General features: G+C 41.2%; 1 protein-coding gene across 1 annotated transcript in view; it reads left to right on the forward strand.

Moving 5' to 3' along the window:
• Window positions 1-28: 28 nt before the first annotated feature.
• Window positions 29-14732, forward strand: part of LOC104534324 (TBC1 domain family member 1-like) — a gene marked incomplete at its 3' end in the record, with an annotated part of 57317 nt that continues 42613 nt past the window's right edge. Inside the window, exons 1-2 of the mRNA XM_010182175.1 lie at window positions 29-222; window positions 2076-2163. Coding sequence (XP_010180477.1) covers window positions 29-222; window positions 2076-2163 — 282 coding nt within the window. The remainder of the gene's footprint in view (window positions 223-2075; window positions 2164-14732) is intronic.

Raw genomic sequence — 14732 nt, forward strand, 5'->3', positions numbered from 1 at the left:
GGATCCCCGCCGCGCCGGAGCCCGTAGGATGTCACCATTGTTCAGCTGGGTGGCCAAGGTAGGCGGCACCGCGCCCGCCGTCCTCCGCTCTCGGGAAATAAAGCCCGGCCTGAGTTTGCAGCCGTATGCGTTTCATTGCAAGGCAAACCAACCGCCTGTGGGAAGGGAGCAGAGCCCTGCTGTATTGTTCAGCCGGGGAAAAGGAGAAGCACTCGGTGCACGGTAAAGTTACAATGGTAATACGGCTTGGGCTGAGGGATTGAAAGTGAAGTTACCGACTGCTCTGTCTGGCTTCGGATCTGTAGAAAGGGACAGCTGGAATTAAACGCTGCACAGAAGGTGCGGTCCTGCCGCCTGCTCAAGTCTTAACGCTCTTGTGAGCTCTGGAGAATGTGTAACAGCACTCCCACTGTTTGTTTTGGACTTTTTTCCTGGTTTTTGTCATAGTCTGACTTTCTGAAGAGCAGTAAGTTAGCTTGTAATGGGAGACTTAAGTATGATAACGAGTGTGTCATGCGCTGGCTTCTACATCTGTGTGTCTAGGGCTTCGGTATGATTTTCCACTGTAGCTGTGAAACTACATATGGATGCAAATCAGTAGAAATAGCTAAAGGAATCTATATAGTTTTTAGCTGATGTTTCAAAAAAACCCCAGTTTTTTCCAAGGTGACAGTCATTCTGAATTTAAAATGAGCCAGATATGGTATTCTGTTATGTGACACAGTAAAAAGTGTAGAAGAGGACTAGTGGGTGAAGCAGCTGTGTGACAGACAAGAATTGGGGGTTCCTGGGAGGAATTACCTGGGGAAAAAAAGACTATCTAGACGTTTAACAGGCAGCCTAGCCTACTGGGCAGACCGCATAAAAGCTTGTTCTCCCTTATGTTTTGCCAAGTATAAATGGTCAGTTGCTTAATCACTGTTACACATCGCTTTCCCTGAATATGTCCAGGTGAAATACCTACCCTGGGAAGGCAGTAAGAGGGAAGCACTTGATGTGTGACTGTTACCTTTTCAGGTTCTCAGGTAGAAGGATGTGCACTATTCTGACTTAAAAGAACCCTGTGTTACATTAGACGCACCCTGAAAAATAAAAATGTATCATTTTCGCTTCTCACTTGGCTTTTTTTCCTCTGTTTAAAGAGCTGCCAAGTGGAAAGCTTGTTAAAGTGGTTCCCTCTGCTGTCACTGCTGTGACTCTGTCTCATGAGTGATGTGAGGCCTGATTTGCCACATTATCTGAGGGAAGGATGCTGGCTGGTTACCATGTTGACTTTTACAAACGTGCCGGTCTCCTCTACAGGTGGCTGCTGTCAAAAATGAGTGATGCTGTTGAGTCAGTACTTCAGGGATGCCACCAAAGGGTGGCCCATTTCCCCCCCTCATGGTTCACTTGCCAGCTGGACAAAGCCACTAGTCAGCTAGGAGTTAATCTTGGAGGAGGTACAAGGCAGGACTTGTAGTGCACAGATTTGGCTGCATTTTTAGAGCGAGTAACAGAAGCTCTTCCAGAAACACACTTCTCACTCCGCTTTCTGGGCTTTCAGAACTAATTATTGCAATGCTGGTTCCTTGCAAGTGTTTAGTTTTATTCTTTTAATGAGTGTTAATCATCAGCACTAATTGGGGAGGGAAAGAAAAGCAGAGTATTTAGAAATATAAAATGAGACTTGTTAAGGGAGAAAGCTCTCCTGCCTGCCAAAATCTGATAGGTAAAAATGTAGGAACTACTGCTGTAGGCTTTCAACACAAATGTAAGCCTTTCCAGTTTTTATAAGATGGTGGCCTGTTCCAGAATGGGGAGTGACTGCAGGAGGTGGGGGTGAGGAAACCACCCTCCTCAAAACAAAGCTGTCCCCTACATCTGTTACTCAAAAATGAGTAACCCCCTATCCGGTAACGTGAGTGCTTAATGCCACTGTGCAAGTCCCAAGGCCCTCAGATACTTAAAAGTGATTTTCTCCCATATGCTATAAAATTGGTCCCTGATGTTTGCATAAACATTACCTTTTAATAAGTCTTCATTAGAGGTTTTTACGTGCTGTTTTATCCAGTTTGTCTCCTGCTCACATGCAGGCTCCTTGGGGATGAGTTTCGCGGTGCTGCCAGGCCAGGTCGTGGGGCCCGTTCTGGGCTGGCGGATAAAGCCCTGCTTGAGGCTTACGTGGGTTGGTGTTGCCCACGTTCGCCCTATGGATGCTGGCTGAACCACCTGAATGATGACTTAGTGGATGTTGAATTCTTAAGTACTGACTTGTTTTAGTCTCCTAAAATTATTTAAATAAAAGAGAATAGCTATACCTGTTTTTCCTGCATGGTTTTATACAAAGTCAGACAACTGACTTCAGGGGAACCTTTGACTAAGCATCTTAAAACAAAGTTTGTTGAAAGTGTAATCTAACTTTACATGGTTATTGGTAGACAATACAGTCACTTTTGTAGGTACACAGAGGTATTTGAATCTATATTTAGTTTAGTTCAGTGCAATAACTGTTACTTTAAAGTAAACCATTTTGGAGTTGAAAAACTTCAAAGCTATCAGTTTGCAAATTAAAAAAAATAGGTAGAAATGCAACTTTTTACTGATTTATGGTGTACTTAACATTAATTCATTAGTAGGAAATAATAGTACAGTGATGGTTGTTAAGACTAATTTTATTTCTATCATATTTAATACAGGTTTAATTTAACTAAAAAAACCCCAAGTTTAGTGCTGGTTGTCTACAATTTACTTCATTTTATAATGCAAGTTTCTATTCAGAAGCAGCTTGACAGAAACCGGAATTAAAGAACTGATTGCTGAAGAAATAGAAAGTAGGAAACAGTTAGTGTAATAAATTATATAAATAGAGAATTTGGGTAAAGGTGTCCTCAGATTCTCAGCTGGTTAGGCAGTTTATACATAGTGTGTGTTTCTAGTTACAGGGAAAAAAGAATAATACAATATAAAAGCTGTGTTTACCTTCAGCTTATTTTTTCTAAAGGATTATAAACCAGCAAGAAACCAGTAAAGAAAATAACTGCAAGGTTACATTATTAAAATCGAGGTTTCTCCTGTAATGATTCTGCTGGTATGGATCAGTTAACTCTGTTCAGCTGCCTCCAACCTGCAGGACAGCAGAGGGGCATAGGGTGCTCCCAGTTCCCTCCTGAGGGGAACCGAGAGCTCTGAGAATGAGCCACCAGCACTGACACAAAAGGTTGGGTTTAAAATGTACCTGTCCCCAGCTGGCTTGGCTCATCTTGGACTGAGAAGCCGACAGTTTGGTTTTCTTCTGCTCTGAATATCAGGCTTTAGAGTATAGGCACAGTAGATGCTCTGAAATTCCTTATAGCAAAGCCAGAAGTAGGTGGTTGGGTTGTTTGTTGGTTTTTGTTTGTTTTTTTTTGAAGGGCTGCTGAGTCAGAATTGAGATTTCTGTAGTCTGGGAAGCTCTCAAGGCATCAAAATAAAAGTTTCTACACTATTCAGTGCAGCAAGGCTTCGTTACTTGGCTTGTGCCGTTAAACCATTACTGAAGTAGTAATTATACTAATGTTGGAAATGCCACCGATTTTCCTTGGAACCCTAATATAACTTAATATGCTGTGTTCAAATTGATTTTGGTGGTGGTTTGCCATTATTTCTACTATTTTCTAAATACTAGAGTGCCTAGTAGATCTCTGGGGGAGAATGTGTGGGAGTAACAACCTACTTCTTAGTTTAGGTCAGAAGCTACAAATGACATTAATTTGCCTTCTGGAAGAGAATGAGAAGGAATGAGGGACTGAAAATCAGGAAGCTTGAGAAATTTCTCTCTCCTCTTTTTTTGGCTTTTTAAGAAGTGTTCTGAAAGGGCGATCTTGGCTTTTTTCCTGGTCTGTTTCAGGGTATATCACACTCATTTATGACGATGTTTTGTTCCAGCTGTACTTACTTGCCTCCTTCCTTTATTCCCCACAACTTCCAGCAAAGTTGAGCATGTTTAATCCCTCAGAGAATGACTTGCATTTTAGGCAAATGAATCAGGATTTGGTCTCTTAAGGAGTCCTATAACCAGGCATTTTAACACTGTCTGAAGCCCAATAAACCTTGAAGTTTATTAAGACTATCTTTCTTTTAAGCCTGTGTTATTTCAAAGATGGTAAATTATTTTGGGGAGGTGAATAAGCAGTGGTGGTATCCTATGGTGTACAACCCTTGTTGGTGGTAGTGCATTTACTCCTAATAATCCTTTTTGGTAAGTGAATTTGAATACTTGGATGCTGTATCAAGAACCAGAGAGTTAATAGTGCTGGGGAAGAACTGGGAGTCATTAGGGAGGAGAGGCTCCAATGCTGCGGTTTCACTTGCAGGTGAGTCTCCCTGAAGTCGCTGAGGCTGTGGGCAGGGCTCAGGGACAGACCCTCACTTGTCTCTCGGGCTGGATGCCGGCAGCACCGAATTCACACAGTTCCTTCAGAGAACGCCAGGTTGCTGCTCAGTGTGTTTCTCCAGGTCAGTTTTTATTTGGAGAAGAAGTGTTGTTACCAACTGACAGCTTTAAGATAAGTGCAGATGATCACCAAACGCCAAGCAGTTGAACCGCACTGTTTCTGTATGCCAGTCAGTCCCCACCTTCCCCTGCGGGGTCTGGGCAATGACCGAGGAATAAGCGCTCAGCATTCGAAATGAAGTCAGCCCTGCGGTGCAACCGCTCTGTTACTCAGCAGTTGCGTTCCCTTTGGAGATGTTTGCTTTTATTCTTCATCCTTCCATTTCTTTTCTGCATGCCAGGCCTGAATTGTGCCCGCTCTGCTTGGGCATCCCCGAGTCGATGGGAGAGGGCCAGAAGACAGCCTGGCTTGCACATCTTTTATCTGGCTGGGTTGATGTGGTAGGGCAGCGTCCTCTGCATTTGCGAGGTGCATTACAGGTGCTTAGTAAGGAGTAGGGCTTTCCATAGTGAAATTCCTGGTCCTGTAGATTGCAGCTTACCAAGGTTTTTCTCTTGAATCGTTTATGCCTTTCTGAATTAATTTCTTATGAGTATCTACTTTTGGGTTCATGTTGACCTTCAGATTTAACAACAAGCCACACCCGATGAGGTGGCTGAGCTTGCTGTTTTGTACAGGTCCTCTCTTCTGCAATTTAAATCGGAACTTTAGGCTCCATTCAAAAATGGTTTACTTTCCTCTGCTGAAAAGCTCTCTGGAAATCGGTGCTATCAACTGTCTTCTTGTGGTTAACGTGTTTTGGCCCAAACCTAAAGCAAAAATATTAGTAAACACCACAGGATCAGGGAAGACTCCAGGTCCCATCAGCTATGGATGGTGCAACTAAGGGTTTGTTTGGGGCTTTGCCATATATGAAGGACCACAGTTTAACTTTATTTGCTTTACACTTGATGATCTAAAATACTGTTTTACATCATAGCCTGCTTGTTTGGAAGCAGTCTTTTATGTGCACTAGAGGTGTTTCTGAGAACACAAAAGCAGCAGTTTGGCTCTAGGTTCCCCAGGTAGAAATATCTTTAAGGGAAAAGTTTGGCAAAGCACCTCTTTCTTCAGAGGTTCACTCACAGAGCTGCACGACAATTCCAGTTTATTTCCTATCATCCTGAATACAGAAACTACAGCATTTCTGAGAAACCTCTGCTTTAAGGGGATGTTGAAACATTTTTACTGTGCCAACTAATAAATACTTCAGATTTTAAAATAAAATGGTTTAAAAGACTTCTTAAAGTTGAAGGAGCCAGGCTTGACTGGTGTACTGAGGTTGACTAGTGACTTAGCAAGTAAGTCTTCAACAGAAACATTATTACTTGAATTCCAGGTTGGCTATATTTTTTTTATTAGAAGCCTTTACAGCTTAACTGTTCAAGCTGAAATACTCATGGATGACAATGACAGGGAAAACAACCAACAAATCTCAGCCTTAGCTTTGTTAGTATTTTACATATCAGTAAATATACACAAAATATGGCAAGAGATGTGTCCAAATAGGAGCTTGCTCAAAGCTTTGTATGGGGAGGTGAGGCAGCAGACCTTGGAAGAGCAGTGTAGCTCAGAGAGCAGAGACTGGGGGAAGGAACGTCAGTTCAGGCTCTTTGAGACAGCTTCATAACGCGATCTGCTGCACAGGAAGTGTATTGGGATAATCTGAATCAAAGACATTCCTGGTCCAAATTAAAATAGTGACACAGTCACACCTATACAGTACTTGGGAATTCAGTTAGAGAAACTGGACAAACAGCATAATCACGGCTTTCCAGTAGCCAGCCCTGATGCGAGGAGTGGCAGCCCAGCAGAGAACTTTTGTTTTATTGGGATGTTGACGTTTTGGCTACTGCTTTCTGAGAATTTTGGGCCTGAAGAGGTTGACCAGAGTTTCTGTGAGCTGGACTTCAGTCTGTCACTGACAGAAGCACTGTGAAGAGAGAGTAAAAACATACATTGCCTTCCATTCTCAGTGCAGCGTGCATGTGTTGATGGTCACATTTTAAAAACCAAACCAAAACAAAAGTTCATCTTGGCTGAAATGTCTGGAAGCTTCTTCCCAACTCAGAAGTTTCTGGCTTTGGACATGAGAATGCTTCTTTTTGTGCCTTTACAGCGTCATCACTCTAATAAGAAACATACCTTTTTTCCGGGGGGAGCCTTTGATATGCAGTAACCAAACAAGATTTTCTGGTACGGATATGCTGTGAAATTGTAGGTATAGGGAGAAGAGACTGCTTGTGCGTTGTTACACAGGCATGCTTCCAGCTACTGAAAGTGGCAAAGCTGAGCTAAGCTGAACAGCCCCTTTCTTTTCCAGTCAGACATTTTGGGCCATTTGTGTGTTTATTTCAAGGAGCTCTGTAACCCCGTACCTTACTTTTATTCATGCCTCTACGTTTACTGGACCATCGGTCTGCTGCTGTAGTACCAATCAGGTGAACTCACTGAAGGTGTTGTCATGGAAATTTGGATGGTTCACTCTAAATGTTTCATGCTGGTGGTGTTTCTTTGGACCTTTTAATAGCCTCCAATCCCCTCAAATGCAAGCCATGGAAAAGGAGATTTGTAGAAGTGCTTCGGAGTTTTAGACAATTATGTACAAGAGGCCTGTATTTAAAACTTTTGTGGTAGTTACCCAGAACCTGAACCAAAAATAACGTGCTGGAATTTCAGATTTTGGGTAAGTCCTGCGGGAATATAACCCGTAGGATTTGGCATTCTGTGGAAGCAACTGACATTTCCATTTGACATACAGTCATCGGAGGCTGACTTTTTTTAGACTTAAGAAAAATGTTCTTTTATGTGCAAACACAGTTCATGGAGCTGATGCTATGTTTTGATATAAAGTGCGGAATCGTATACAAAGTTATTTATTGTAGGCTGTTACAATTCAAGCAGCATTTTTTCTCTGGTATTTCTAAAGATTGTTTAATGCTTTCATGTATGTTTAAAACAAACAACACAAAAAGGCCCCGTCCAGTTGTATATTAGGTGTGGCTGAAATACTGGCAGTCCCTAGCGCTGACATTTGAGGGAAGAAATTGGCATTAAAAGGTGTCTTTTCTTGAAGTCTTTTATTTCCTTCCTTCCTCTTTACTTTTCTTCAGCCAGTCTGTTGGTGTGTCCTATTAAGCACCATCCTTGTGTCCCCTTCAACTTATTACAGAGATCCTCTAAGTTTGTGACATCTGTGTTATTAGAAGTGTTAAATACTCCCCACTCCCTTCTGGGTTTCCTCAGCCAGTAAGTGTTTAAATATGGAGTATTTCAGAAATATTGTGAAGATCAGTCACTCTGAAAGGCATATGACAAAGTGAACTGTCCAGCTTAGCTGCAATTCAGTGTTTGGTAGTTGTTGGTCTGATTTGCCATTTTCTAAAGAAACCCAGCCTTAACTTGTGGGAGAGAGTGAAGAATAAAAAGGAATATTTTAAAGTTTATTGTTGGAGAGACTGAGTATGCTTAAAATGGTAATTTCATAGCCCTGAAAAGAGATCAGATTCTGAATTTTTGTGTGTATTGTTATAATTTGTGGCTAAACAAAGTATCACATGGATCAGATTTGATATTTATTAAGTGGTAATACAAATAAACAGTAGGAGCTCCAGAAATGCCCATGATCATGGGCCAGCATGTTTTATTGAAAGTTTTTGTCTACACTCTTACTGGTATCTTTTTTAATTTAATACAGTTCTCCATATGTTGTACTATCATGCAGACACTTTCTTTGGAAAGGCACTGAGGCTGCTGGGTCTGTTTGGTGATTTCTGATTTCTTGTTTCCTGTCAGTACAGCTGACTTGCTCTGACTGTAGTGATGGGAGAGCATCATGACTATTTTAGCAAATATCTTGAGAATATCTTCCATTTTCAGTCAGTCACTGTGTCTTTTCCATGCTATTAATTTTGTTGTTTGTTTGTTTGTTTTTTCCCCTGCATTGCTTTCTTACATAGGGATAAGAAGAATTTTGAGTCTAAGACTCAAATTAATGAAGTTCCCTGAATTTCTTCTCTTCTTGTTTGTCAGCTGCATAATTAGTATTTCCAAACTGATGTCAGGCATCACGTAGGACTTGGATACTGGTTGCTGTTATTATGGCATTTATTTAAATAAACCAAATGATGAAGGTAAATGATCTGACTGCAGCTTTAGAGAATTGTTTATAGTACTGTGCTATGGTTAATGGGGAGGGAACAGAAGAATTAATTTCAGCTGTTGCTCTTTAGTTTTTAGTGTTTTCCTAGATGAGCACTGCTGCTGAGATCAGTTAGCAGTGCCTGCATATTGCCAGGTAAGAGTCTTGAACTGAGATGACCAAAATAAAGGTGTTGGCACAGGCTGCAGATGTAGAGATTTGCTGTTGAAGGTCTACAGTAAATTTGGTACAGGACATAAATGTGGTAATTTTTGTCAGCAGGGAGGACCATCATGGCATTTTCATAATCTGGAGTCACTGCTAAAACTTCTTTTCTGGCTTCTTGTTTTGAGGTATTTCTGGGGTGATACCTTGGCTGGGGTCTAGGATGGCTTTCAGGAGTGATTCCATAGCTCTGTTTGTCTTGATAGCACCTTTTATGTGTGTTTTGTCAACTCTTCTCCATTTAGGACTGAATGCGCAGCTTTACCTAAAAAGGACCATGACACCTTGGGTTCTGTGTAGGGATGTGCAAATTCACTATTGACTGTCAGTACGAGGAGTGTGCTTGGCTGCCGTGTAAAATTTAAAGTGACAGGAGAACAGCCAATGAAGATGCCAATGTTTCAATGAAGAAATGAGAGCTGATTAAGATAGCCAAAAGCATGAACAAGTAGTGCTACATAGGATGGTATTGCAGGGCTGCCCACACTCATCCTCTGAATACACTGTTAAATAACTTTTGCAGATATCTAGTATCCCATCCGTTTTTCCTTTCCCTCTTCACTTTTCTAGCAGGCTTATGTACTTTACTGGGTCTCTTACAGTGACTTTCGGGGACGTTTGATGTAAAGGTTTATGGAGCGATCACTCTACAAAAGCATCTTTTTTCCAAGCTCTTTCTTTTTTTCTTGTAAGATTTTTGTCAAATCTGGATTTGAATTTGGAATCTGAAGAACAGAATACAGAAAAGTTTAACTTTTCACCTACTGTAAAATTTTAAGACAGCTTTATCTTTTACCAGGAGGGAAGCAGGGTCTAATTCATCTACCACCAGCTGGAATTGGAGGGGCTGACTTTTGAGGACAATGATCCTTGACTATTTAGAGGAAAAATTGTCAACTCCCCTAACATGATCTGGCTGTATCTTAATGGAGGGGATCTTGAGTAAACAGCTTGCTCTTCCCTTTTCTGCTGAAAAACAGGTGTCACATTGATACCTTCCAGTAAATGCAGAGTATCTTAAGGAAAGCAATGGGATTTGCACTGTCCTTGATGACAGTTTAGCAACTGTTTTAAAGAGAGTTAAACCATGACCTATCCTCTGGCTATATTTTTTCACAAAAAGCTGAATAGTTTTAATTCAAATTATATCATGAATGTTTTAGTTTAAATAGTCCTTAGTGAATCATCGGAGGTCAGTAAGCTTTCTGAGAGTTGTTCATTTCAAAATACAGTTTAACTCTGTAGGCTGTTAACAGTTTCCCTAAGTGCTTCTTATGTAATAAGGGTCTTGCTAAAAGTTGAGGGCTTTTTAGGTGTATTGTTATTCCTCCTCTTCCACTATATAGAATGCACTGTACAACAGGAGGCCTGGTAGAAATCAATAGCATTAAACTTTATAAAACTTAAAATTAACCTATGTCAGTAAAGTACCATAAAATATGTATATTTTCCTAAAACAATTACTGAGGTAGGAATCAAAGCTGCAAACACCTCATGTTTAATGAAAGATAATTTTCAGAAATAAATACTTCATTATTTTGGGTGGTTTGCAATGTATTTTAGAGGGGAAAAAAAGAAGACAGACTAGTATCAACTGCAGGTGTGGATTTCATAGAAGTATGTAGTTAATTGACAAGTTTGAATAATCTCATTAGACCTTCTGATGAGAGGAACTCAAAAAACCCCAAGACATGAGAAACCATTTGTTTTACATCTGAAAAGGACTAAAACTGATGACTAAAACTAAATAACTGCTTCTCTTAAGTGGAAGTCAGGGTAGTTTTCATGGGTTGTTTAACCATTGCCTTCCCCTCTTATTCTTCTGCCAGTTGTTCTGAGGCAGCTGAAATGTCCCACTGTGTGACAAAACAGCAAATACGGGCTCATCCTTGAGCAAATCAGTTCGCCGGCATTTTATAGCAGTCTGGCAGAATGCTGGAAAAAGCTCATCAGCTTCTGCATTCCTGTTCAATTGGAGTCTTTATAAGTGTAATGATTTGAGTAAGATTCTTCCCATGAAAAACATGGTCTGTCCCCCTGCCCTCCCCCAGCAGTTCTAGGGAGCAGGACCATGGGGCTGTCCCTTTCCTCAGGATGTCTCACTGTGTTGTGAGGGTAAGGGAGGTGGTGGTATGATAGAACAAGGGGCAATGGGTGCAAGCTGGAGCATAGGAGATTCAACCTGAACATAAGGAAAAGCTTTTTCGCTGTGAGGGTAAAGAGCACTGGACCAGGCTGCCCAGAGAGGTTGTGGGGTCTCCTTCTCTGGAGACATTCAGAACCCACCTGGATGCGTTCCTGTGTGACCTGGTCTAGGTGATCCTGCTCTGGCAGGGGGATGATCTGACTGCATGATCTTTCAAGGTTCCTTCCAACTCCTAATATTCTGTGATTCAGTTGTTACAAGGACCCATGTCACAAATGGAGTTTTCCTTCCTTCTTATTTGGAGTTGAATATTGGTAAAAAGGACAGAACAATTTCAGGCTTTATATAATTTCAAAATAAGTTCACTTCTTTCTGTTTTGCTAGTCCCTATTTTGCCAGTTGTACCAATTTTGATAACTGTGATAGAAGCCTGAGAGCAAAGGAGACGAGGAGAGAGCCTGTCTCCTATTTTATCAATGGAATTTAATCTGATAAATAACTTTTTTCTCCAAAACTTTCTTAGTAACTTATTTCCTGTTTTAAATCCTGTTACTGCTTTTCAGTTTTAAATAAAACCAAACCACAAACAATTTCCCCCCCTCCAAAAAAAAAAGCCGAGAAAGTTTTGTCCTGAAAGTTTTCAAACGCCATTGCTGTCTTTTTCCATATGTAACTGTCTAAGACTAGGCTTCCTTCTGTTTTCCACCCCATAGCCTTCAACTCAGCCCCAGACCTGTCTCAGCCGTGTGAAGCGAACTGCTTGCAATTTCATCCCTCCACCCCCAAATAGAAAGGATTTAATTTCTGTTGATAATGAACAAGCACAGATGATTCTAACTATTACTTTACAACAGGTATTGCCTCCTTGTTCTATAGTCACCTTGTAAAATGTGAGCCAAGAATCCTGCCGGCATGGGCATTGTTATGTCTTCAAGTGCTCTTTCATTTGTAAAATTGTGTGAAAAGAAAATTTTGAAACAAAAAATGTAGTCAGTAACACTATGAAGATGTTAATGTGCTATTTGAAATACCTGTTGACTTGCTTTATTACACATTTGTTGCTTAAAAGTTTGTGGTACGGAATAGAGGAGCTGATAAAGCAGTACAAGGTGAAAAGAAATGGTTTGTATTGTAAGGACAGAAGGCTGCTGGGGAAAAACGAATTAGTGAACACCATGTGATAAGCCCTCCGAGTATAGGGCAGAGTATACTAATAGGCTTCCAAAAAGTAGATTTTGTGGGAATTTGGGATTTTCTGTGGGACCCTTCAGAGCCAGTCAGGTGCTGTTGCATCCAGAGATGCACTAAAAGCCAGTGGAGGCCTTCTGTCAGCTGCAGTTTGGTTTTGGACCATGCATTTTCATGGGGAGGGGTCCAAAAGTAAGCAGCAATCTGGGACAAGGAGTTTATGGAGAGTACCCAGGTGTTACTGTGTTTTGGGCTTCACGTAAGGTATGTCTTGAACGCATGTGAAAGAAAACCTTAAAGTGTATCAGCAACACAATGCATCTCTCTTGGGGAGGAAGCAGTACCACCATAAAACAGAGCAGTCCAGCTTCACTAGAACACCAAGTACAATTATGTTCTATTTCTGAGCTTGTTTACAATAATCTATAAACAGATTCTGCAAATACTGTTTTTTCAGAAAGGAAAGAAAACCTTTTTGTGCCTATATGAATTGCATGGAGTGCTCTCCAACTCCCGTGACTTTGCAGAAAGTGTAACCTCTTCCATCTGGCTGAGGAGTCATGAGGAGAGTTCTTGAGCTGAGATTTGTCTGCAGTATTGAAAGGAATGTGATACTGTGAAAGTGGCATAGAGTGCTTGTGGCATCAACTTGCATTACTTGGCAATCTTCTGGAGGCAGCTTTTAGGAAGCCTAGTCACCTTTATGGCTTTTTATGATAACATGTAAACTAAGTACGTGTTGGCTACGTGGAGCTCCACGCTCAGTGCTTACTGTGTCAGAGTCATCTCAGAGGACACTTGAGTCACTCATCCACCATGCTCCAAGTGAAAAAGAACTGCATTTGAACAGGTGACTCTCTTTTTCCCTCCACAAAATATCCTTTGAATGTCAGTGCACTCTTGTTCATCAGCTTCCTGATACATCCGTGCAAAATTTGAGTCTTAGCCCATCACCCTCACTTATCCCATTCTCTGTATAATGCCTGTTCAAACCTAACTAAGCAAACCATGCCTGCAAGTAGACACACATAGGATCCCTTACTCTTTATTAGATCTGTGGCGATACTGTTCAGCCACTGAGCTTTCCCTTACCAAGGTTGAAATGCCATCTCTGTGCGTGCAGGTCTGGTTTCAGCCTGGCTACCCCTCCCAGCCCTCTTGATTGTGCTCTAACTTCTCCTTCCTCAAAAGATCTCCACAAGTTCTCTGGTTAAATGGGACACCTGGTGCGTTTTAGGTACCAGAGAGAGAAATGAGGTAGGCCAATGCATGGATGGTGACGTTGCTGAGAGTGACACAGTTCTTTTATGAGCAGCAGAGTTTTGGATCATGTGCATTGAGGTGTGAAGTCATGGAGCAAAGGTGAGCTGTTTCTCTGTGCACCACAAATCTGAAGTACTTAGGGAGCTGGTGATGAGAATAATTTTTTGGCTCTGCCTGTGGTGGATTTGTTGTGAATAGAAAAACAGACAGGGAGCTTGCAAAAGTGCTATAACGAGTGGGCAAGAATTCTCACAAAATAAATCTCAGGTGATTGTATCTTGCCATTCCTCTCCTGGCAGCTGTGGGTCTCCTATTGGGAAGAGGAGGTTGAGGGGGTTCCCATCACTGGGGTTACTTGGAAGAACTCCGCTGGATGTGACCCCCAGCGTGTCAGTTAAGTTTGAAGTTGGATCTAACTTGAAGGTTTGCTGTCTTTCTGTGGGGGGTGTGTCATCAGAGGTCGCACCCAAATGGAATTGTTCTGTGATTCTGAGAGGAGAAATTGTACAGTGTAAACTTTAAATCTATGGAGTGGAGAATACTGTTCAGAATAGGTAATTGGCCACTAGTGTGGGTTTAGGGAGTGATAAGGACTGGAAACTTTGATCCCTGTTTTATTACTGCACAGCTGTTGTGCTAGAAGTGTACTGAGAACAGACCTACTCCTTTTTAGTACATATCAAACCACTGAAATAACAGATTTTACGTACTGTTTTAGAAACGCAAATAAATACTTTGGTATGTTATATTTTTATATATGTTGTGTATGTCTCAAAAATTATTTTCCTTTTTTCTTTTCTACTACTTTTACAAAGTATTCGGTGATCATAAATACCATACTGGTGACAAAAATATTGCTGTCTGTCCTGATGTAACTAGATGGCTTCTGCAAAAATACGTAGCTGTGGGCCCTATTTTTCCTGTAGCGACACTGCCTAGTAAAATAAGGAAGGGAAGGAAAGGTATTAACAGCAAACAATATGTTAGACTTCTTTCTTTATATATTTTACTGTGCCTGATATAGTCAGGAGAAAAAAAGGCAAGTCAATATCCTTAAAAATAATTCAGATGATACGTCCTCTGATACCTGAGTAGGCAGGGAAAGCTCACGTAATGAAAACCTACTTTATTTCAAGAGCTGTGTGAAAGATTGTTCAAGCTCTGTTCCAGCCGAGGCGGTGTGGGATCTTCTGAGGTTCAACTCAAGATCTTATCCTAATGGTTTTCGGTCTCCAGGAATTTATGTAGCCTGTTGTGTAAGGTAGTTTGTACACAGGCCTGTCTTACATTAAACAAAACCACCTACTCCCTTGAA

Source organism: Mesitornis unicolor, unplaced genomic scaffold (genome assembly GCF_000695765.1).
Source record: "Mesitornis unicolor isolate BGI_N332 unplaced genomic scaffold, ASM69576v1 scaffold52773, whole genome shotgun sequence".
Taxonomy (NCBI): domain Eukaryota; kingdom Metazoa; phylum Chordata; class Aves; order Mesitornithiformes; family Mesitornithidae; genus Mesitornis; species Mesitornis unicolor.